Source organism: Salmo salar, chromosome ssa05, assembly GCF_905237065.1.
Source record: "Salmo salar chromosome ssa05, Ssal_v3.1, whole genome shotgun sequence".
NCBI lineage: Eukaryota > Metazoa > Chordata > Actinopteri > Salmoniformes > Salmonidae > Salmo > Salmo salar.
The window spans coordinates 87,659,859-87,680,426 of NC_059446.1; the positions used below are offsets into that span (position 1 = coordinate 87,659,859).

The following is a 20,568-nucleotide window of genomic DNA, read 5'->3' on the forward strand; positions in this document are numbered from 1 at the left end:
CAAGAAATGTGTAATACTGTGGTCCAGTATTTTGGCGTGTGTAATGAGCTGTGTTTGATCTATACCTAGACCATGCCTGTAGCCATGGCTCAGCTCAGAGACATCCAGAACCTCTGTCCCAAAGACGTCCTCAACTTCATCCTGGACCTCATCAAGTACAACGACAACAGGAAGAACAAGGTGAGATGGGGTTTGTTCTGTTGTGACCAATGAATAGAAGGGGACAGGGTGAAGGAGATGAACCGTTCAGAGAGTGTTGGACCAGGGATCGCCATCGTTGGTAATCCTGTATGGTGTTCTGGAGTTGGCTGTGCTGACCACTGGGCCAGACTGACCCGGCACTAATGGCTTTAATGTTGTTGTCTTTCTCTTTTCCCCTAGTTCTCTGACAACTACTACCGTGCCGAGCTGATTGATGCCCTCACCAACTCCCTGACCCCGGCCATCAGCATCAGTAACGAGGTGCGCACCGTGGACAACCTCAACGGAGACGTACGCCTCATCCTGGAGGAGATCACACGGTCTCTTAACATGGAGAAACTACTGCCCAGCTACCGCAACACCATCACTGTCAGGTAGAGATAATCACTACTATAGATACCCACTATACATTATACTATATAAACTAAACATCCTGGAGGAGATCATCACTACTGTCCAGCTACCACAACACCATCACTGTCAGGTAGAGATAATCACTACTATAGATACCCACTATACATTATACTATATAAACTAAACATCCTGGAGGAGATCATCACTACTGTCCAGCTACCACAACACCATCACTGTCAGGTAGAGATAATCACTACCATAGATACCCACTATACATTATACTATATAAACTAAACATCCTGGAGGAGATCATCACTACTGTCCAGCTACCACAACACCATCACTGTCAGGTAGAGATAATCACTACCATAGATACCCACTATACATTATACTATATAAACTAAACATAAATGGTGGTGGTAAATGGTGGTTTTTAGTGGTGGTACCTGTGGGTGGTGGTAAATGGTGGTGGTAAATGGTGGTGGTAAATGATGGTGGTGAATGTGGGTGGTAAGTGGTGGTAAGTGGTGGTGGTAAGTGGTGGTAAGTGGTGGTGGTAAATGGTGGTGGTGGTAAATGCGGGTGCTTGATGTCAGTGTTTTGATTGGCCGCTTTTAGTGGCTGGTTTTACATTGTGTTGATCGATAAACGATTGACCAAATAGTGGTTGACCTAAAGTGTCATTGTTGAACTGTCTGGTGTGGAAGCTTTTTGGCCCTTGTACCCTCTCCCCAAATATTGCCAAACACGTCCCGTACAGGAAGCTAGTTGAGTGCCAGGGTAAACTTTCCCACCTGCATGATCTTATCAATCAAAATGCCTTCAAGGCACAATCTGCAACTTTGATTTCCAGTTGTAGAACTCCAAATCTTTTTAACCCTAAAGTGTATTGGTGCGTTAGAAATCAGGAACTATGATTAGGCTTATAGCTGAGTGACCCCTCTCTCGCCTCCATTTCTCTCGCTCTCTCGCTCTCGCTCTCGCTCGCTCTCTCCTCCATCCCCCTCTCTTTCTTCCCTCTCTCCAGTTGTCTCAGAGCTATCCGGATGCTTCAGAAGAATGGTCATATTCCCAGTGACCCCTCTCTGTTTAAATCCTATGCAGAATATGGACACTTTGTGGATGTGCGTGTCGCAGCACTGGAAGCTGTGGTGGACTACACAAGAGGTATACATCAAACTAGTAGTAGTGAAGTTGGTAGGACACACCCTATTCCCTATGTAGTGCACTACATTTAGCCAGATCAACATAGGGTTAGAATTAGTCCCATAGGGCTCTAACCAGAAGTAGTGCACTTGACTACAGAGCATTCAGAAAGTATTCAGACCCCTTGACTTTTCCCACATTTTTTTACGTTACAGCCTTATTCTGAAATGGATTAAATTGTTTTCTTTTCTCATCAATCTACACACAATATCCCATAATGACAAACCAAAAACAGGTTCTTGGTCACCTCCAGATCTGTGCCTCGACACAAGCCTGTCTCGGCGCTCTACGGACAATTCCTTCCACCTCATGGCTTGGTTTTTGCTCTGACATGCACTGTCAACTGTAGGACCTTTATTTAGACAGGTGTGTGCCTTTCCAAATCATGTCCAATCAATTGAATTTACCACAGGTGGACTCCAATCAAGTTGTAGAAACATCAAGGATGATCAATGGAAACAGGATGCACCTGAGCTCAATTTTGAGTTTATAGCAAAGGGTCTGAATACTTGCAATAATGTTTCAAAAACTTTATTTGCTTTGTCATTATGAGGTATTGTGTGTAGACTGAGGAAAAACATGTATTTAATCCATTTTAGAATAAGGCTGTAACGTAACAAAATGTGGAAAGGAATACTTTCCGAATGCACTCTACAAGGAGACTAGCGTGCCATTTCAGACACGGCCTAGTTCTCTGGGGTGAACACCTTGACCCTAAATATCCCTCCATCCAGACTGTCACCAGTCAGTCTGTTTTAATCTCTGGGGTGAACACCTTGACCCTAAATATCTCTCCATCCAGACTGTCACCAGTCAGTCTGTTTTAATCTCTGGGGTGAACACCTTGACCCTAAATATCCCTCCATCCAGACTGTCACCAGTCAGTCTGTTTTAATCTCTGGGGTGAACACCTTGACCCTAAATATCCCTCCATCCAGACTGTCACCAGTCAGTCTGTTTTAATCTCTGGGGTGAACACCTTGACCCTAAATATCCCTCCATCCAGACTGTCACCAGTCAGTCTGTTTTAATCTCTGGGGTGAACACCTTGACCCTAAGTATCCCTCCATCCAGACTGTCACCAGTCAGTCTGTTTTAATCTCTGGGGTGAACACCTTGACCCTAAATATCCCTCCATCCAGACTGTCACCAGTCAGTCTGTTTTAATCTCTGGGGTGAACACCTTGACCCTAAATATCCCTCCATCCAGACTGTCACCAGTCAGTCTGTTTTAATCTCTGGGGTGAACACCTTGACCCTAAATATCCCTCCATCCAGACTGTCACCAGTCAGTCTGTTTTAATCTCTGGGGTGAACACCTTGACCCTAAATATCTCTCCATCCAGACTGTCACCAGTCAGTCTGTTTTAATCTCTGGGGTGAACACCTTGACCCTAAATATCTCTCCATCCAGACTGTCACCAGTCAGTCTGTTTTAATCTCTGGGGTGAACACCTTGACCCTAAATATCCCTCCATCCAGACTGTCACCAGTCAGTCTGTTTTAATCTCTGGTGTGAACACCTTGACCCTAAATATCCCTCCATCCAGACTGTCACCAGTCAGTCTGTTTTAATCTCTGGGGTGAACACCTTGACCCTAAATATCCCTCCATCCAGACTGTCACCAGTCAGTCTGTTTTAATCTCTGGGGTGAACACCTTGACCCTAAATATCCCTCCATCCAGACTGTCACCAGTTAGTCTGTTTTAATCTCTGGGGTGAACACCTTGACCCTAAATATCTCTCCATCCAGACTGTCACCAGTCAGTCTGTTTTAATCTCTGGGGTGAACACCTTGACCCTAAATATCCCTCCATCCAGACTGTCACCAGTCAGTCTGTTTTAATCTCTGGTGTGAACACCTTGACCCTAAATATCCCTCCATCCAGACTGTCACCAGTCAGTCTGTTTTAATCTCTGGGGTGAACACCTTGACCCTAAATATCCCTCCATCCAGACTGTCACCAGTCAGTCTGTTTTAATCTCTGGGGTGAACACCTTGACCGTAAGTATCCCTCCATCCAGACTGTCACCAGTCAGTCTGTTTTAATCTCTGGGGTGAACACCTTGACCCTAAATATCCCTCCATCCAGACTGTCACCAGTCAGTCTGTTTTAATCTCTGGGGTGAACACCTTGACCCTAAATATCCCTCCATCCAGACTGTCACCAGTCAGTCTGTTTTAATCTCTGGGGTGAACACCTTGACCCTAAATATCCCTCCATCCAGACTGTCACCAGTCAGTCTGTTTTAATCTCTGGGGTGAACACCTTGACCCTAAATATCCCTCCATCCAGACTGTCACCAGTCAGTCTGTTTTAATCTCTGGGGTGAACACCTTGACCCTAAATATCCCTCCATCCAGACTGTCACCAGTCAGTCTGTTTTAATCTCTGGGGTGAACACCTTGACCCTAAATATCCCTCCATCCAGACTGTCACCAGTCAGTCTGTTTTAATCTCTGGGGTGAACACCTTGACCCTAAATATCCCTCCATCCAGACTGTCACCAGTCAGTCTGTTTTAATCTCTGGGGTGAACACCTTGACCCTAAATATCCCTCCATCCAGACTGTCACCAGTCAGTCTGTTTTAATCTCTGTGGTGAACACCTTGACCCTAAATATCCCTCCATCCAGACTGTCACCAGTCAGTCTGTTTTAATCTCTGGGGTGAACACCTTGACCCTAAATATCTCTCCATCCAGACTGTCACCAGTCAGTCTGTTTTAATCTCTGGGGTGAACACCTTGACCCTAAATATCTCTCCATCCAGACTGTCACCAGTCAGTCTGTTTTAATCTCTGGGGTGAACACCTTGACCCTAAATATCCCTCCATCCAGACTGTCACCAGTCAGTCTGTTTTAATCTCTGGGGTGAACACCTTGACCCTAAATATCCCTCCATCCAGACTGTCACCAGTCAGTCTGTTTTAATCTCTGGGGTGAACACCTTGACCCTAAATATCCCTCCATCCAGACTGTCACCAGTCAGTCTGTTTTAATCTCTGGGGTGAACACCTTGACCCTAAATATCCCTCCATCCAGACTGTCACCAGTCAGTCTGTTTTAATCTCTGGGGTGAACACCTTGACCCTAAATATCCCTCCATCCAGACTGTCACCAGTCAGTCTGTTTTAATCTCTGGGGTGAACACCTTGACCCTAAATATCCCTCCATCCAGACTGTCACCAGTCAGTCTGTTTTAATCTCTGGGGTGAACACCTTGACCCTAAATATCCCTCCATCCAGACTGTCACCAGTCAGTCTGTTTTAATCTCTGGGGTGAACACCTTGACCCTAAATATCCCTCCATCCAGACTGTCACCAGTCAGTCTGTTTTAATCTCTGGGGTGAACACCTTGACCCTAAATATCCCTCCATCCAGACTGTCACCAGTCAGTCTGTTTTAATCTCTGGGGTGAACACCTTGACCCTAAATATCTCTCCATCCAGACTGTCACCAGTCAGTCTGTTTTAATCTCTGGGGTGAACACCTTGACCCTAAATATCCCTCCATCCAGACTGTCACCAGTCAGTCTGTTTTAATCTCTGGGGTGAACACCTTGACCCTAAATATCCCTCCATCCAGACTGTCACCAGTCAGTCTGTTTTAATCTCTGGGGTGAACACCTTGACCCTAAATATCTCTCCATCCAGACTGTCACCAGTCAGTCTGTTTTAATCTCTGGGGTGAACACCTTGACCCTAAATATCCCTCCATCCAGACTGTCACCAGTCAGTCTGTTTTAATCTCTGGGGTGAACACCTTGACCCTAAATATCCCTCCATCCAGACTGTCACCAGTCAGTCTGTTTTAATCTCTGGGGTGAACACCTTGACCCTAAATATCTCTCCATCCAGACTGTCACCAGTCAGTCTGTTTTAATCTCTGGGGTGAACACCTTGACCCTAAATATCCCTCCATCCAGACTGTCACCAGTCAGTCTGTTTTAATCTCTGGGGTGAACACCTTGACCCTAAATATCTCTCCATCCAGACTGTCACCAGTCAGTCTGTTTTAATCTATGGGGTGAACACCTTGACCCTAAATATCCATCCATCCAGACTGTCACCAGTCAGTCTGTTTTAATCTCTGGGGTGAACACCTTGACCCTAAATATCCCTCCATCCAGACTGTCACCAGTCAGTCTGTTTTAATCTCTGGGGTGAACACCTTGACCCTAAATATCCCTCCATCCAGACTGTCACCAGTCAGTCTGTTTTAATCTCTGGGGTGAACACCTTGACCCTAAATATCCCTCCATCCAGACTGTCACCAGTCAGTCTGTTTTAATCTCTGGGGTGAACACCTTGACCCTAAATATCCCTCCATCCAGACTGTCACCAGTCAGTCTGTTTTAATCTCTGGGGTGAACACCTTGACCCTAAATATCCCTCCATCCAGACTGTCACCAGTCAGTCTGTTTTAATCTCTGGGGTGAACACCTTGACCCTAAATATCTCTCCATCCAGACTGTCACCAGTCAGTCTGTTTTAATCTCTGGGGTGAACACCTTGACCCTAAATATCCCTCCATCCAGACTGTCACCAGTCAGTCTGTTTTAATCTCTGGGGTGAACACCTTGACCCTAAATATCCCTCCATCCAGACTGAATGGCATCTTATCTGAGGACAGCATGGACTGGGAGGTTGATTCATTAAGCAGTAAGACACCTTTGTGGTTTGTGTTGTATGGCCTATACACCACGGCTAAGGGCTGTATCCAGGCACTCCGCGATGCGTCGTGCATAAGAAAAACCCTTAGCCGTGGTATTGGCCATATACCACAAACCACAAAGGTGTCTTACTGCTTAATGAATCAACCTCCCAGTCCATGCTGTCCTCAGATAAGGCTCTGGACAGAAGTAGTGCACTAAAGTAATGCCATTTTGGACACATCCTGGGGTTTAACCCTAAATGTTCATCTCCCTCCATCCAGACAGTTTCACTCCGTCTACCGAGAGAGTAGAGAGTTCCTGTTATAGTAGTAACATCACACTGACTCCTACCCAGAGAGTATCCCTTCTTGTTATAGTAGTAACATCACACTGACTCCTACCCAGAGAGTATCCCTTCTTGTTATAGTAGTAACATCACACTGACTCCTACCTAGAGTATCCCTTCTTGTTATAGTAGTAACATCACACTGACTCCTACCCAGAGAGTATCCCTTCTTGTTATAGTAGTAACATCACACTGACTCCTACCCAGAGAGTATCCCTTCTTGTTATAGTAGTAACATCACACTGACTCCTACCCAGAGAGTATCCCTTCTTGTTATAGTAGTAACATCACACTGACTCCTACCTAGAGAGTATCCCTTCTTGTTATTGTAGTAACATCACACTGACTCCTACCTAGAGAGTATCCCTTCTTGTTATAGTAGTAACATCACACTGACTCCTACCCAGAGAGTATCCCTTCTTGTTATAGTAGTAACATCACACTGACTCCTACCCAGAGAGTATCCCTTCTTGTTATAGTAGTAACATCACACTGACTCCTACCCAGAGAGTATCCCTTCTTGTTATAGTAGTAACATCACACTGACTCCTATCTAGAGAGTATCCCTTCTTGTTATAGTAGTAACATCACACTGACTCCTACCCAGAGAGTATCCCTTCTTGTTATAGTAGTAACATCACACTGACTCCTATCTAGAGAGTATCCCTTCTTGTTATAGTAGTAACATCACACTGACTCCTACCCAGAGAGTATCCCTTCTTGTTATAGTAGTAACATCACACTGACTCCTACCCAGAGAGTATCCCTTCTTGTTATAGTAGTAACATCACACTGACTCCTACCCAGAGAGTATCCCTTCTTGTTATAGTAGTAACATCACACTGACTCCTATCTAGAGAGTATCCCTTCTTGTTATAGTAGTAACATCACACTGACTCCTACCCAGAGAGTATCCCTTCTTGTTATAGTAGTAACATCACACTGACTCCTACCCAGAGAGTATCCCTTCTTGTTATAGTAGTAACATCACACTGACTCCTACCTAGAGAGTATCCCTTCTTGTTATAGTAGTAACATCACACTGACTCCTACCCAGAGAGTATCCCTTCTTGTTATAGTAGTAACATCACACTGACTCCTACCCAGAGAGTATCCCTTCTTGTTATAGTAGTAACATCACACTGACTCCTACCCAGAGAGTATCCCTTCTTGTTATAGTAGTAACATCACACTGACTCCTACCCAGAGAGTATCCCTTCTTGTTATAGTAGTAACATCACACTGACTCCTACCCAGAGAGTATCCCTTCTTGTTATAGTAGTAACATCACACTGACTCCTACCCAGAGAGTATCCCTTCTTGTTATAGTAGTAACATCACACTGACTCCTACCTAGAGAGTATCCCTTCTTGTTATAGTAGTAACATCACACTGACTCCTACCCAGAGAGTATCCCTTCTTGTTATAGTAGTAACATCACACTGACTCCTATCTAGAGAGTATCCCTTTCCAACACGCTCTGACTCCCACACACAATCCCTGCTGATGATGAATTATGTTTATAAATCTCACAGCCCTGCCTGCCTACCTGGCTGTCAGGACAGAGGTGTGTGTGTGGTCTGTTTTAACATGCTGTTTATTGCTAGTTGACAGGAGCTCCGTGGAACTGCAGTGGCTGCTCAACATGGTCCAGAATGATCCGGCTCATTACATCAGGTACTGTGTGTGTGTGTGTGTGTGTGTGTGTGTGTGTGTGTGTGTGTGTGTGTGTGTGTGTGTGTGTGTGTGTGTGTGTGTGTGTGTGTGTGTGTGTGTGTGTGTGTGTGTGTGTGTGTGTGTGTGTGTGTGTGTGTGGGGTTGGCTGCCTAATACATAAAGATGCATCATCGTGTATTTATCTGGCTTCAAAATATGGGGACATTTTGTCTTAAGGCAGCAAGACAACAGGGTAGTTATTTATTTAGTGCTGTGTAAAAACAAGGACTGTTACAGTGAATTTATCAACTGATTAACTCATTTAGACCTGTAGTCTGAGGAAATGTATTGATGATACTTAATGCTCGGCCGTTTGAATCTAAATATATTCATCCTGATTGTTTCCCTTATTAGTGGATATTTTCCATGTCCCAGGAAAGGTGTTATGTGATGGTTTGTCCCAGGAAAGGTGTTATGTGATGGTTTGTCAGGGAAAGGTGTTATGTGACGGTCTGTCCCAGGAAAGGTGTTATGTGACGGTTTGTCCCAGGAAAGGTGTTATGTGATGGTTTGTCCCAGGAAAGGTGTTATGTGATGGTTTGTCCCTGGAAAGGTGTTATGTGATGGTTTGTCCCAGGAAAGGTGTTATGTGATGGTTTGTCCCAGGAAAGGTGTTATGTGATGGTTTGTCAGGGAAAGGTGTTATGTGACGGTTTGTCCCAGGAAAGGTGTTATGTGACGGTCTGTCCCAGGAAAGGTGTTATGTGACGGTTTGTCCCATGTAAGGTGTTATGTGACGGTTTGTCCCATGTAAGGTGTTATGTGACGGTTTGTCCCAGGAAAGGTGTTATGTGATGGTTTGTCCCAGGAAAGGTGTTATGTGATGGTTTGTCCCAAGAAAGGTGTTATGTGATGGTTTGTCCCAGGAAAGGTGTTATGTGATGGTTTGTCAGGGAAAGGTGTTATGTGACGGTTTGTCGGGGAAAGGTGTTATGTGACGATTTGTCCCAGGAAAGGTGTTAATGTGACGATTTGTCCCAGGAAAGGTGTTATGTGATGGTTTGTCCCATGTAAGGTGTTATGTGATGGTGTGTCCCAGGAAAGGTGTTATGTGATGGTGTGTCCCAGGAGAGGTGTTATGTGATGGTGTGTCCCAGGAAAGGTGTTATGTGATGATTTGTCCCAGGAAATGTGTTATGTGATGGTTTGTCAGGGAAAGGTGTTATGTGATGGTTTGTCCCAGGAAATGTGTTATGTGATGGTTTGTCAGGGAAAGGTGTTATGTGATGGTTTGTCAGGGAAAGGTGTTATGTGATGGTCTGTGGCTGTGAAGTAACAGGATGTTAACCTTTACTTTCTCTCTGTTCGTTCAGACACAAGATTTTAAGCATGCTGGGTAAAAACCCTCCCTTCACCAAAGCAGCCGAGTCTCCTCTCTGCAACGAGGCTCTGGTCGACCAGCTGTGGAAACTCATGAACTCAGGTGAGACCTTAGTACATCTTAAATGGCACCCTATTCCCTATATAGTGCACCACTGTTGACCAGAGCCCTATTGGACCCTATTCCCTATATAGTGCACCACTGTTGACCAGAGCCCTATTGGACCCTATTCCCTATGTAGTGCACTATGTTTGACCAGAGCCCACATAAAGCTTGTTGGCTCTGGATCAAAAGGAGTGTACTATGTAGCAAATAGGGTGCCATTTAAGATCAGACATAACTAATCAAACCTGATGAGATGCAGTACAGACAGAGACCCCCAGGCCTGGCTAGTCAAACCCCCAACCTGGGGCTGGTGTGATATCCACTCAGGCCTGGCTAGTCAAACCCCCACCTGGGGCTGGTGTGATATCCACTCAGGCCTGGCTAGTCAAACCCCCAACCTGGGGCTGGTGTGATATCCACTCAGGCCTGGCTAGTCAAACCCCCAACCTGGGGCTGGTGTGATATCCACTCAGGCCTGGCTAGTCAAACCCCCAACCTGGGGCTGGTGTGATATCCTTTCAGGCCTGGCTAGTCAAACCCCCAACCTGGGGCTGGTGTGATATCCACTCAGGCCTGGCTAGTCAAACCCCCAACCTGGGGCTGGTGTGATATCCACTCAGACCTGGCTAGTCAAACCCCCAACCTGGAGTGATATCCAGCCAGAGACGGAGTTAGTGCCAGAGACAGTTACTGCTCACAAATCAAATCCATGTGTGTAATTAGCTAACCTCAACAGTCATTTATCAATGTTTGTGATGGTAAGAGTTGCACAACTGTCTAATTTGATGTTTGCACTTTAACCTCATAGTCTCGTAGTCATTGTATCATTTCAAATCCAAAGTGCTGGAATACAGAGCTAAAACCAGAATATGTGTCACTGGCCCAATACTTTTGGACGTCCCTGTATTACATTATGTCCATGGTCCTAACTTCAACTGTCAGTCTGACCCATTATTACATTACAATAACAAACTATGAGCAAATGTTCAGCATCACATTACATGGACATCCCCAGCAGGCTTATATAAACCTTGTTTCAAAAGATGCCAAACGTTGTGAAATGTCTTTTCAAAGAGAGAGACGTTTTCTCTTAACAGTCGTAAAACATCTGTTTCTCTCCCAGGGAAGAGAAGGATCACGTTTTATCATGTTTCTAGGTTTGTCCATGTCTTGAGGGATATAGGGACCTGCTGGGACGGGCCTCAATAGGGTTGTGTCCCAAATGGCATCCAATCTCCAAATATATAGTGTGCTACTTATGACCAGGCCTCTGTGTAGTGCAGTATACAGAGAATGGGGTGTATTTTGGGATGTAGACCATGTCTTGGGGGGGGGGGGCTCCTGGCTACAGTTCTAATGAGGTCAAACACAGCTGAGAGCCTCGGAGAACACTAACCTGCTCAAACACGGTCTGTCAGGAGGGGTCTGGAAACGCAGAGCTGGTGGGTGTTGTCTCAGACAGACAGACAGACAGTGTGGCCAATGGACTTATTATGTGTTGTTGCATCAAACCAGTTAGAGCTGTAAACTGCGCTCTTCCCAACAGAAATCTGTTATTTGAAAGACTTCCGTAACGTTTGGAAGAATAAGCACCTTTTTGAAACAAGGTGGATATTTTACTGGACTGCTGGGGGGTTGTAGATGTGTTCTGTTATTGTAGTGTACTATTTCATATGTTTTGAATGTACTTCTATGCTCTGAGGTTGGTTGTGACTGTTGGCAGTGGAACGTCGTTCTCGTTGCCAACCCAGTTTATGACTCGCAGTAATAAACTGTTGATAATCTGCCGTTTGTGTTATTATTCCCAGCACCATAACGTCAGTGATTACATTCACACCACTGTTATTATCACCTGGCTTGGAAAACAACTGAGGATCTGTTATGTTCAATTTAAACCAGTTAATACCAGTTAATCTCTATTTTATCAGATGTTATGTACATGATAACACAAACTATGACTGGAAACTGAATAAGCTACTGTAGTTTTGTGCATAATGTGCATTTCTAGTTTTCTCAAAGCTTTTCTAAGACAAAATAAGACCCTATTCCTAAACCGCTTCCTGGGTTTTTATGGATTTAACTTGACACGGTATCAGTGATTCTATTCATACCAATGGATTTAACTTGACATGGTATCAGTGATTCCATTCATACCAATGGATTTAACTTGACACGGTATCAGTGATTCCATTCATACCAATGGATTTAACTTGACATGGTATCAGTGATTCCATTCATACCAATGGATTTAACTTGACATGGTATCAGTGATTCCATTCATACCAATGGATTTAACTTGACACGGTATCAGTGATTCCATTCATACCAATGGTATTACTATCATTGGCTTGGGTTAGAAAACAATAGTGAAACTTTACAATGATCTGAACATTACTTTTGTCCAGCTGTAAAGTTGAATGTGTAAAGTTGAATGAAGCTGTAAAGTTGAATGAAGCTGAATGAAGCTGTAAAGTTGAATGTGTAAAGTTGAATGAAGCTGTAAAGTTGAATGTGTAAAGTTGAATGAAGCTGAATGAAGCTGTAAAGTTGAATGTGTAAAGTTGAATCAAGCTGTAAAGTTGAATGTGTAAAGTTGAATGAAGCTGAATGAAGCTGTAAAGTTGAATGTGTTCAGACCCTGCCATGTCACTGTTCCCCCAGGTACGTCTCATGACTGGCGTTTACGGTGTGACGCGGTGAATCTGTACTACACTCTGTTTGGTCTGACTCGTCCCTCCTGCCTGCCCCTGCCCGAGCTGGGCCTGGTACTCAACCTCAAGGAGAAGAAGGCTGTCCTCAACCCCACTATCAAGCCTGAACAGGGACCAGACACCACAGAGATGACTGGCAACACCATGGGCGTTCATATCCCTGTCATGGGCTTCACTAGCAGTGTAACAAGAAAAAAGAAATACTCATGATTTAACCTTTTTAATATAATAATATATTTTAGTGGGGACTTGGGCCTTCTTATCTTATTAAATCTTCACCTAAAATCTTTTCCGTCAACCTCATCTGAGTTTTGTTATAGCATAATTTCCCTTTCTCCCCCTCCATCTCTTCCCTCTGTCCCTCTCTCTCCCCCTCCCCTCTCTAGCTGGATGAGGGCCTGATCACCATGGAGACAGTGTCCAGCGTGTCTATGTCCAGTGGTGTGGCCCCGCCCCCTCAGGGTCTGAAGAGGAAGTTGGACAGTGTAGTTGGTCCGCTGGGCTCGTCCCCACCGGAGCCAGGCCAGGTACTGCAGGAAGAGGACACCAGTAAAAAATTCAAGATCAGAGTAAGGATCTCGAGCGCCGTGGGGAGACGCTTTTACTTGTCTGGGCTTTCACTACAGGCTTTACCCAATAATGTGTGTGTGTGTGTCCATGTGTTAGTATGTGTGTGTGAACCATTTCAGGCTCCCCTGAGGACTGAAGCAGCGCCACTGTGGACTCTGTGTCTGGATTAATCTACCTCTTTCCTTTAAACTGATACAGTCGGAACTGGCGCAGTCAACAGTCCAACTGGCGCGGTCTACAGTCGGGACTGGCGCGGTCGACGGTCGGGACTGGCGCGGTCGACGGTCGGGACTGGCGCGGTCGACGGTCGGGACTGGCGCGGTCCCATTGCTGATCGTATTTGACTTGACGTGAATCACTGTGATTGCTCAATCTTGTGATGGTGTTGAATGATGATGATGTTTCAGTTCAACACCATGGAGGAAGATCAGATCAGATGGTTATGACTGATGATGATGATGATGATGTTTCAGTTCAACACCATGGAGGAAGATCAGATCAGATGGTTATGACTGATGATGATGATGATGTTTCAGTTCAACTCCATGGAGGAAGATCAGATCAGATGGTTATGACTGATGATGATGATGATTCAGTTCAACACCATGGAGGAAGATCAGATCAGATGGTTATGACTGATGATGATGATGATTCAGTTCAACACCATGGAGGAAGATCAGATCAGATGGTTATGACTGATGATGATGATGATGTTTCAGTTCAACACCATGGAGGAAGATCAGATCAGATGGTTATGACTGATGATGATGATGATGATGATGTTTCAGTTCAACACCATGGAGGAAGATCAGATCAGATGGTTATGACTGATGATGATGATGATGTTTCAGTTCAACACCATGGAGGAAGATCAGATCAGATGGTTATGACTGATGATGATGATGATGTTTCAGTTCAACACCATGGAGGAAGATCAGATCAGATGGTTATGACTGATGATGATGATGATGTTTCAGTTCAACACCATGGAGGAAGATCAGATCAGATGGTTATGACTGATGATGATGATGATGTTTCAGTTCAACACCATGGAGGAAGATCAGATCAGATGGTTATGACTGATGATGATGATGATGATGATGTTTCAGTTCAACACCGTGGAGGAAGATCAGATCAGATGGTTATGACTGATGATGATGATGATGTTTCAGTTCAACACCATGGAGGAAGATCAGATCAGATGGTTATGACTGATGATGATGATGATGTTTCAGTTCAACACCATGGAGGAAGATCAGATCAGATGGTTATGACTGATGATGATGATGATGTTTCAGTTCAACACCGTGGAGGAAGATCAGATCAGATGGTTATGACTGATGATGATGATGATGATGATGTTTCAGTTCAACACCATGGAGGAAGATCAGATCAGATGGTTATGACTGATGATGATGATGATGATGTTTCAGTTCAACACCATGGAGGAAGATCAGATCAGATGGTTATGACTGATGATGATGATGATGTTTCAGTTCAACACCGTGGAGGAAGATGAGATCAGATGGTTATGACTGATGATGATGATGATGATGTTTCAGTTCAACACCATGGAGGAAGATCAGATCAGATGGTTATGACTGATGATGATGATGTTGTTTCAGTTCAACACCATGGAGGAAGATCAGATCAGATGGTTATGACTGATGATGATGATGATGATGATGTTTCAGTTCAACACCGTGGAGGAAGATCAGATCAGATGGTTATGACTGATGATGATGATGATGATGTTTCAGTTCAACACCATGGAGGAAGATCAGATCAGATGGTTATGACTGATGATGATGATGATGTTTCAGTTCAACACCATGGAGGAAGATCAGATCAGATGGTTATGACTGATGATGATGATGATGATGATGTTTCAGTTCAACACCATGGAGGAAGATCAGATCAGATGGTTATGACTGATGATGATGTTTCAGTTCAACACCATGGAGGAAGATCAGATCAGATGGTTATGACTGATGATGATGATGATGATGTTTCAGTTCAACACCATGGAGGAAGATCAGATCAGATGGTTATGACTGATGATGATGATGATGTTTCAGTTCAACACCATGGAGGAAGATCAGATCAGATGGTTATGACTGATGATGATGATGATGTTTCAGTTCAACACCGTGGAGGAAGATCAGATCAGATGGTTATGACTGATGATGATGATGATGTTTCAGTTCAACACCATGGAGGAAGATCAGATCAGATGGTTATGACTGATGATGATGATGATGATGATGTTTCAGTTCAACACCATGGAGGAAGATCAGATCAGATGGTTATGACTGATGATGATGATGATGTTGTTGTTTCAGTTCAACACCATGGAGGAAGATCAGATCAGATGGTTATGACTGATGATGATGATGATGTTTCAGTTCAACACCATGGAGGAAGATCAGATCAGATGGTTATGACTGATGATGATGATGATGATGATGTTTCAGTTCAACACCATGGAGGAAGATCAGATCAGATGGTTATGACTGATGATGATGATGATGTTGTTGTTTCAGTTCAACACCATGGAGGAAGATGAGATTGACATGGAGAGTCCCCATGACAGCCAGGCGTTCATCCACCACCACCTCAACATCCTGGAGAGGCCATCCACACCAGGTCAGCACCCCGTCAAACATCCTGCACTTATCATACTGCTTCACAACTGGGCTTCATTCATGCTTTGACAATCTAGTCCTTCTTTTGAAGAACTTGATGCACTTCTAGCTGATTGGTATTCAGTACATTAAATCTGTCTCTTCCTGTCTCCTCTCTCCCCTCGTCAGGTAAGGAACCTCCAGCCGTGGACCAGGCCGTCCTCTCCCTGCCTGTCACCCCCTTACCTTCTTCCTTCAGCAAAGAGTCCACCTCTTCCTCCAAACACAGCGGTGACCACCACCATCACCACCACCACCACGAGCACAAGAAGAAGAAGAAGAAGAAGCACAAACATAAACACAAACACAAACATGAGAGTAAAGACAAGGAGAGGGACTCCCATGCCTTCAGTAACAGCCCTGCTAGTGGACGCTCCGTGAGGTCTCCATCCATGTCTGACTAGAACACAGCTCTGTCTCCTGGTTGGTCCTTCAGTAACAGCCCTGCTAGTGGACGCTCCGTGAGGTCTCCATCCATGTCTGACTAGAACACAGCTCTGTCTCCTGGTTGGTCCTTCAGTAACAGCCCTGCTAGTGGACGCTCCGTGAGGTCTCCATCCATGTCTGACTAGAACACAGCTCTGTCTCCTGGTTGGTCCTTCAGTAACAGCCCTGCTAGTGGACGCTCCGTGAGGTCTCCATCCATGTCTGACTAGAACACAGCTCTGTCTCCTGGTTGGTCCTTCAGTAACAGCCCTGCTAGTGGACGCTCCGTGAGGTCTCCATCCATGTCTGACTAGAACACAGCTCTGTCTCCTGGTTGGTCCTTCAGTAACAGCCCTGCTAGTGGACGCTCCGTGAGGTCTCCATCCATGTCTGACTAGAACACAGCGCTGCCGCCTGGTTGGTCCAGAGCTATGAAACACAATATTATCTGCAAGAGAGACTGAGCTGTGAAACATCACCCTCAAGACTAGACTCCAACTGTCAGTGGTTCAACTCCTCTGAATAGACCTTACTGGTTTGCTACATGTCAACTAGCCTGGAATCCATACTAAATATGTTTCACTGTTTAAATCGGAGCTATGTTTAGTTTGGATTTGGAAAGTGGAGCCATATTCAGTGTGGATTCCCGGCTGGCCTTGCAGTCAATGTGGGGGGGGGAGTGTAGCCTAACCGACATTCTGTGACGTCTTCATTAACCACACTGAGAGGCAGACCTGTGTGCCTCTCCAGAAGGGAGCCCTTTGGTTTTAAAAGCATCCCAGTCTCCAATCACCTTAACCACACTCAGACACACCCACCACACACACACTTCTGGCTGTGCCTGTCTGTCTCCTACCATCATCAACAACATGTTCAGTTAGTGGCTGTCCTCACAAGTCTTTCCCTGTGTTTTATTATGTTGCCCTGGACACAGGGAATTACAGGTTTACTTTAACCCTGCAATTAAACTAAGAGGGGAAATTACACTCTCATTCAGAGATCCGATCAATTCAAAGGTGGTAGAATCAAGAATGAGATGTTTCTAAACGTTTAGGATGTAGAATTTATAGCAAAATAAAAATTATAATATAAATAATTAGGCTGACCTGCAGTAGACCATGACTGTTTTGCGTTCTAAACCGCACCCTATTCGTTATATAGTACACTCTGTTTGACCAGGGCCCATACGGCTCTGGTGAAAAGTAGTGCATTTTATTGGGAATAGGGTGCCATTTTGGATGTAGCATGACTAATAGCCTAATTGCTGCCCTGTATGACATGACCATAGTGAAGAGTCATTGGGTTGTTCTATACCAGTTTCTACCCATGCATGTTTTAACTGTTTGTTTTTACTGTTAAGTCATTAGATTGTGTTCTCCTTGTCCCTCACCCAATCAGTAACTAGATTGTGGGTGGTCTCCTTGTCCCTGACCCAATCGGTAACTAGATTGTGTTCTCCTTGTCCCTGACCCAATCAGTAACTGTTCTTTATATTCATTATGTACTGTAGTTGTGTTGGAACCTTTTCTTCTAGGTAGGACAGGACTACATTATCATGAAGATGTTGGAAAATAAAGCTTCTGATGTCAAGAATGTGTGTTTTTATATCCTGGAACTTTTCTTCAATAACGCTCAATATATAATAGCAATTACGCTTTGAAATTTTGTATATGAAGAATGTAGTAACCAAGAGCATAACCTTTGAATAATTGCACCCACCACAAAAGGCAGATGGACATTTATCAGAGGAGAATGTAGATAGGATCTGGCTGTGTAGCTGTGGTCTTCAGTATCCTTGTTCTACCCTTACAACTTCCTCACTGCCGGCCCAGTAACAGCTTCCTCACTGCCGGCCCAGTGACAACTTCCTCACTGCCGGCCCAGTGACAACTTCCTCACTGCCGGCCCAGTGACAACTTCCTCACTGCCGGCCCAGTAACAGCTTCCTCACTGCCGGCCCAGTGACAACTTCCTCACTGCCGGCCCAGTGACAGCTTCCTCACTGCCGGCCCAGTGACAACTTCCTCACTGCCGGCCCAGTGACAACTTCCTCACTGCCGGCCCAGTGACAGCTTCCTCACTGCCGGCCCAGTGACAGCTTCCTCACTGCCGGCCCAGTGACAGCTTCCTCACTGCCGGCCCAGTGACGACTACCTCACTGCCGGCCCAGTGACGACTACCTCACTGGGCGACTACCTCACTGCCGGCCCAGTGACAACTTCCTCACTGCCGGCCCAGTGACAACTTCCTCACTGCCGGCCCAGTGACAGCTTCCTCACTGCCGGCCCAGTGACAGCTTCCTCACTGCCGGCCCAGTGACGACTACCTCACTGGGCGACTACCTCACTGCCGGCCCAGTGACAACTTCCTCACTGCCGGCCCAGTGACAACTTCCTCACTGCCGGCCCAGTGACAACTTCCTCACTGCCGGCCCAGTGACAGCTTCCTCACTGCCGGCCCAGTGACAGCTTCCTCACTGCCGGCCCAGTGACAGCTTCCTCACTGCCGGCCCAGTGACGACTACCTCACTGGGCGACTACCTCACTGCCGGCCCAGTGACGACTACCTCACTGCCGGCCCAGTGACGACTACCTCACTGCCGGCCCAGTGACGACTACCTCACTGCCGGCCCAGTGACGACTTCCTCACTGCCGGCCCAGTGACGACTTCCTCACTGCCGGCCCAGTGACGACTTCCTCACTGCCGGCCCAGTGACGACTTCCTCACTGCCGGCCCAGTGACGACTTCCTCACTGCCGGCCCAGTGACGACTTCTTCACTGCCGGCCCAGTGACGACTTCCTCACTGCCGGCCCAGTGACGACTACCTCACTGCCGGCCCAGTGACGACTTCCTCACTGCCGGCCCAGTGACGACTTCCTCACTGCCGGCCCAGTGACGACTTCCTCACTGCCGGCCCAGTGACGACTTCCTCACTGCCGGCCCAGTGACGACTTCCTCACTGCCGGCCCAGTGACGACTTCCTCACTGCCGGCCCAGTGACGACTTCCTCACTGCCGGCCCAGTGACGACTTCTTCACTGCCGGCCCAGTGACGACTTCCTCACTGCCCGGCCCAGTGACGACTACCTCACTGCCGGCCCAGTGACGACTTCCTCACTGCCGGCCCAGTGACGACTTCCTCACTGCCGGCCCAGTGACGACTTCCTCACTGCCGGCCCAGTGACGACTACCTCACTGCCGGCCCAGTGACGACTTCCTCACTGCCGGCCCAGTGACGACTTCCTCACTGCCGGCCCAGTGACGACTTCCTCACTGCCGGCCCAGTGACGACTTCCTCACTGCCGGCCCAGTGACGACTTCCTCACTGCCGGCCCAGTAACATCTTTCAGTGCTCTGGTTCTTGACCTAATCTCCTCATGTCCCTATTGGTGAGTTTCTTGTCATGTTTGCTCCGTTTCCATTTGAACTCAGTAATCATATTGCCAGATTGAACATAATCTACTCTATGGAATGTTCCTATATCTGCAACAATATACATTTTTATATTTGTTTTATTGTTTCCCTCATCAAACCCTGGATGGCAAAACAATCATATGTATTGGCAACAAACCAATGGCGCTCCAGTCCACCACTGACTGCCTAATCCTGTGGTCTGTCCTGGAGGCAGAAAGCACCAGGGTTAGTTAGGGAAAAACTCAGTCCAGGGTTAGTTAGGGAAAAACTCAGTCCAGTGTTAGAACCAGGGTTAGTTAGGGAAAAACTCAGTCCAGTGTTAGAACCAGGGTTAGTTAGGGTATAACTCACTCCAGGGTTAGTTAGGGTATAACTCACTCCAGGGTTAGTTAGGGTATAACTCACACCAGGGTTAGTTAGGGTATAACTCACTCCAGGGTTAGTTAGGGTATAACTCACACCAGGGTTAGTTAGGGTGTAACTCACTCCAGGGTTAGTTAGGGTGTAACTCACACCAGGGTATAACTCACACCAGGGTTAGTCAGGGTATAACTCACACCAGGGTATAAATCACACCAGGGTTAGTTAGGGTATAACTCACACCAGGGTTGGTTAGGGTATAACTCACACCAGGGTTAGTTAGGGTATAACTCACTCCAGGGTTAGTTAGGGTGTAACTCACACTAGGGTTAGTTAGGGTATAACTCACACCAGGGTTAGTTAGGGTATAACTCACTCCAGGGTTAGTTAGGGTATAACTCACACCAGGGTTAGTTAGGGTATAACTCACACCAGGGTTATTCAGGGTATAACTCACACCAGGGTATAACTCACACCAGGGTTATTCAGGGTATA

At 46.0% G+C, this 20,568-nt stretch overlaps 1 protein-coding gene across 2 annotated transcripts in view; it reads left to right on the forward strand.

The window, feature by feature from the left end:
* The window catches only part of LOC106598295 (transcription initiation factor TFIID subunit 2), a 47,941-nt gene extending 30,049 nt beyond the window's left edge, over positions 1–17,892 (forward strand). The window contains exons 19-27 of one of the 2 annotated variants that reach the window (XM_045719304.1): positions 70–180; positions 382–575; positions 1,583–1,722; positions 8,374–8,443; positions 9,796–9,905; positions 12,570–12,802; positions 13,006–13,188; positions 15,733–15,835; positions 16,003–17,892. In XM_045719304.1, the coding sequence (XP_045575260.1) occupies positions 70–180; positions 382–575; positions 1,583–1,722; positions 8,374–8,443; positions 9,796–9,905; positions 12,570–12,802; positions 13,006–13,188; positions 15,733–15,835; positions 16,003–16,277 (1,419 nt within the window). In that variant the 3' untranslated portion in view covers positions 16,278–17,892. Of the gene's footprint in view, positions 1–69; positions 181–381; positions 576–1,582; positions 1,723–8,373; positions 8,444–9,795; positions 9,906–12,569; positions 12,803–13,005; positions 13,189–13,596; positions 13,651–15,732; positions 15,836–16,002 lie in introns of those variants that run through there. The other variant, XM_045719305.1, reaches the window with a different exon arrangement.
* Positions 17,893–20,568: the final 2,676 nt, after the last annotated feature.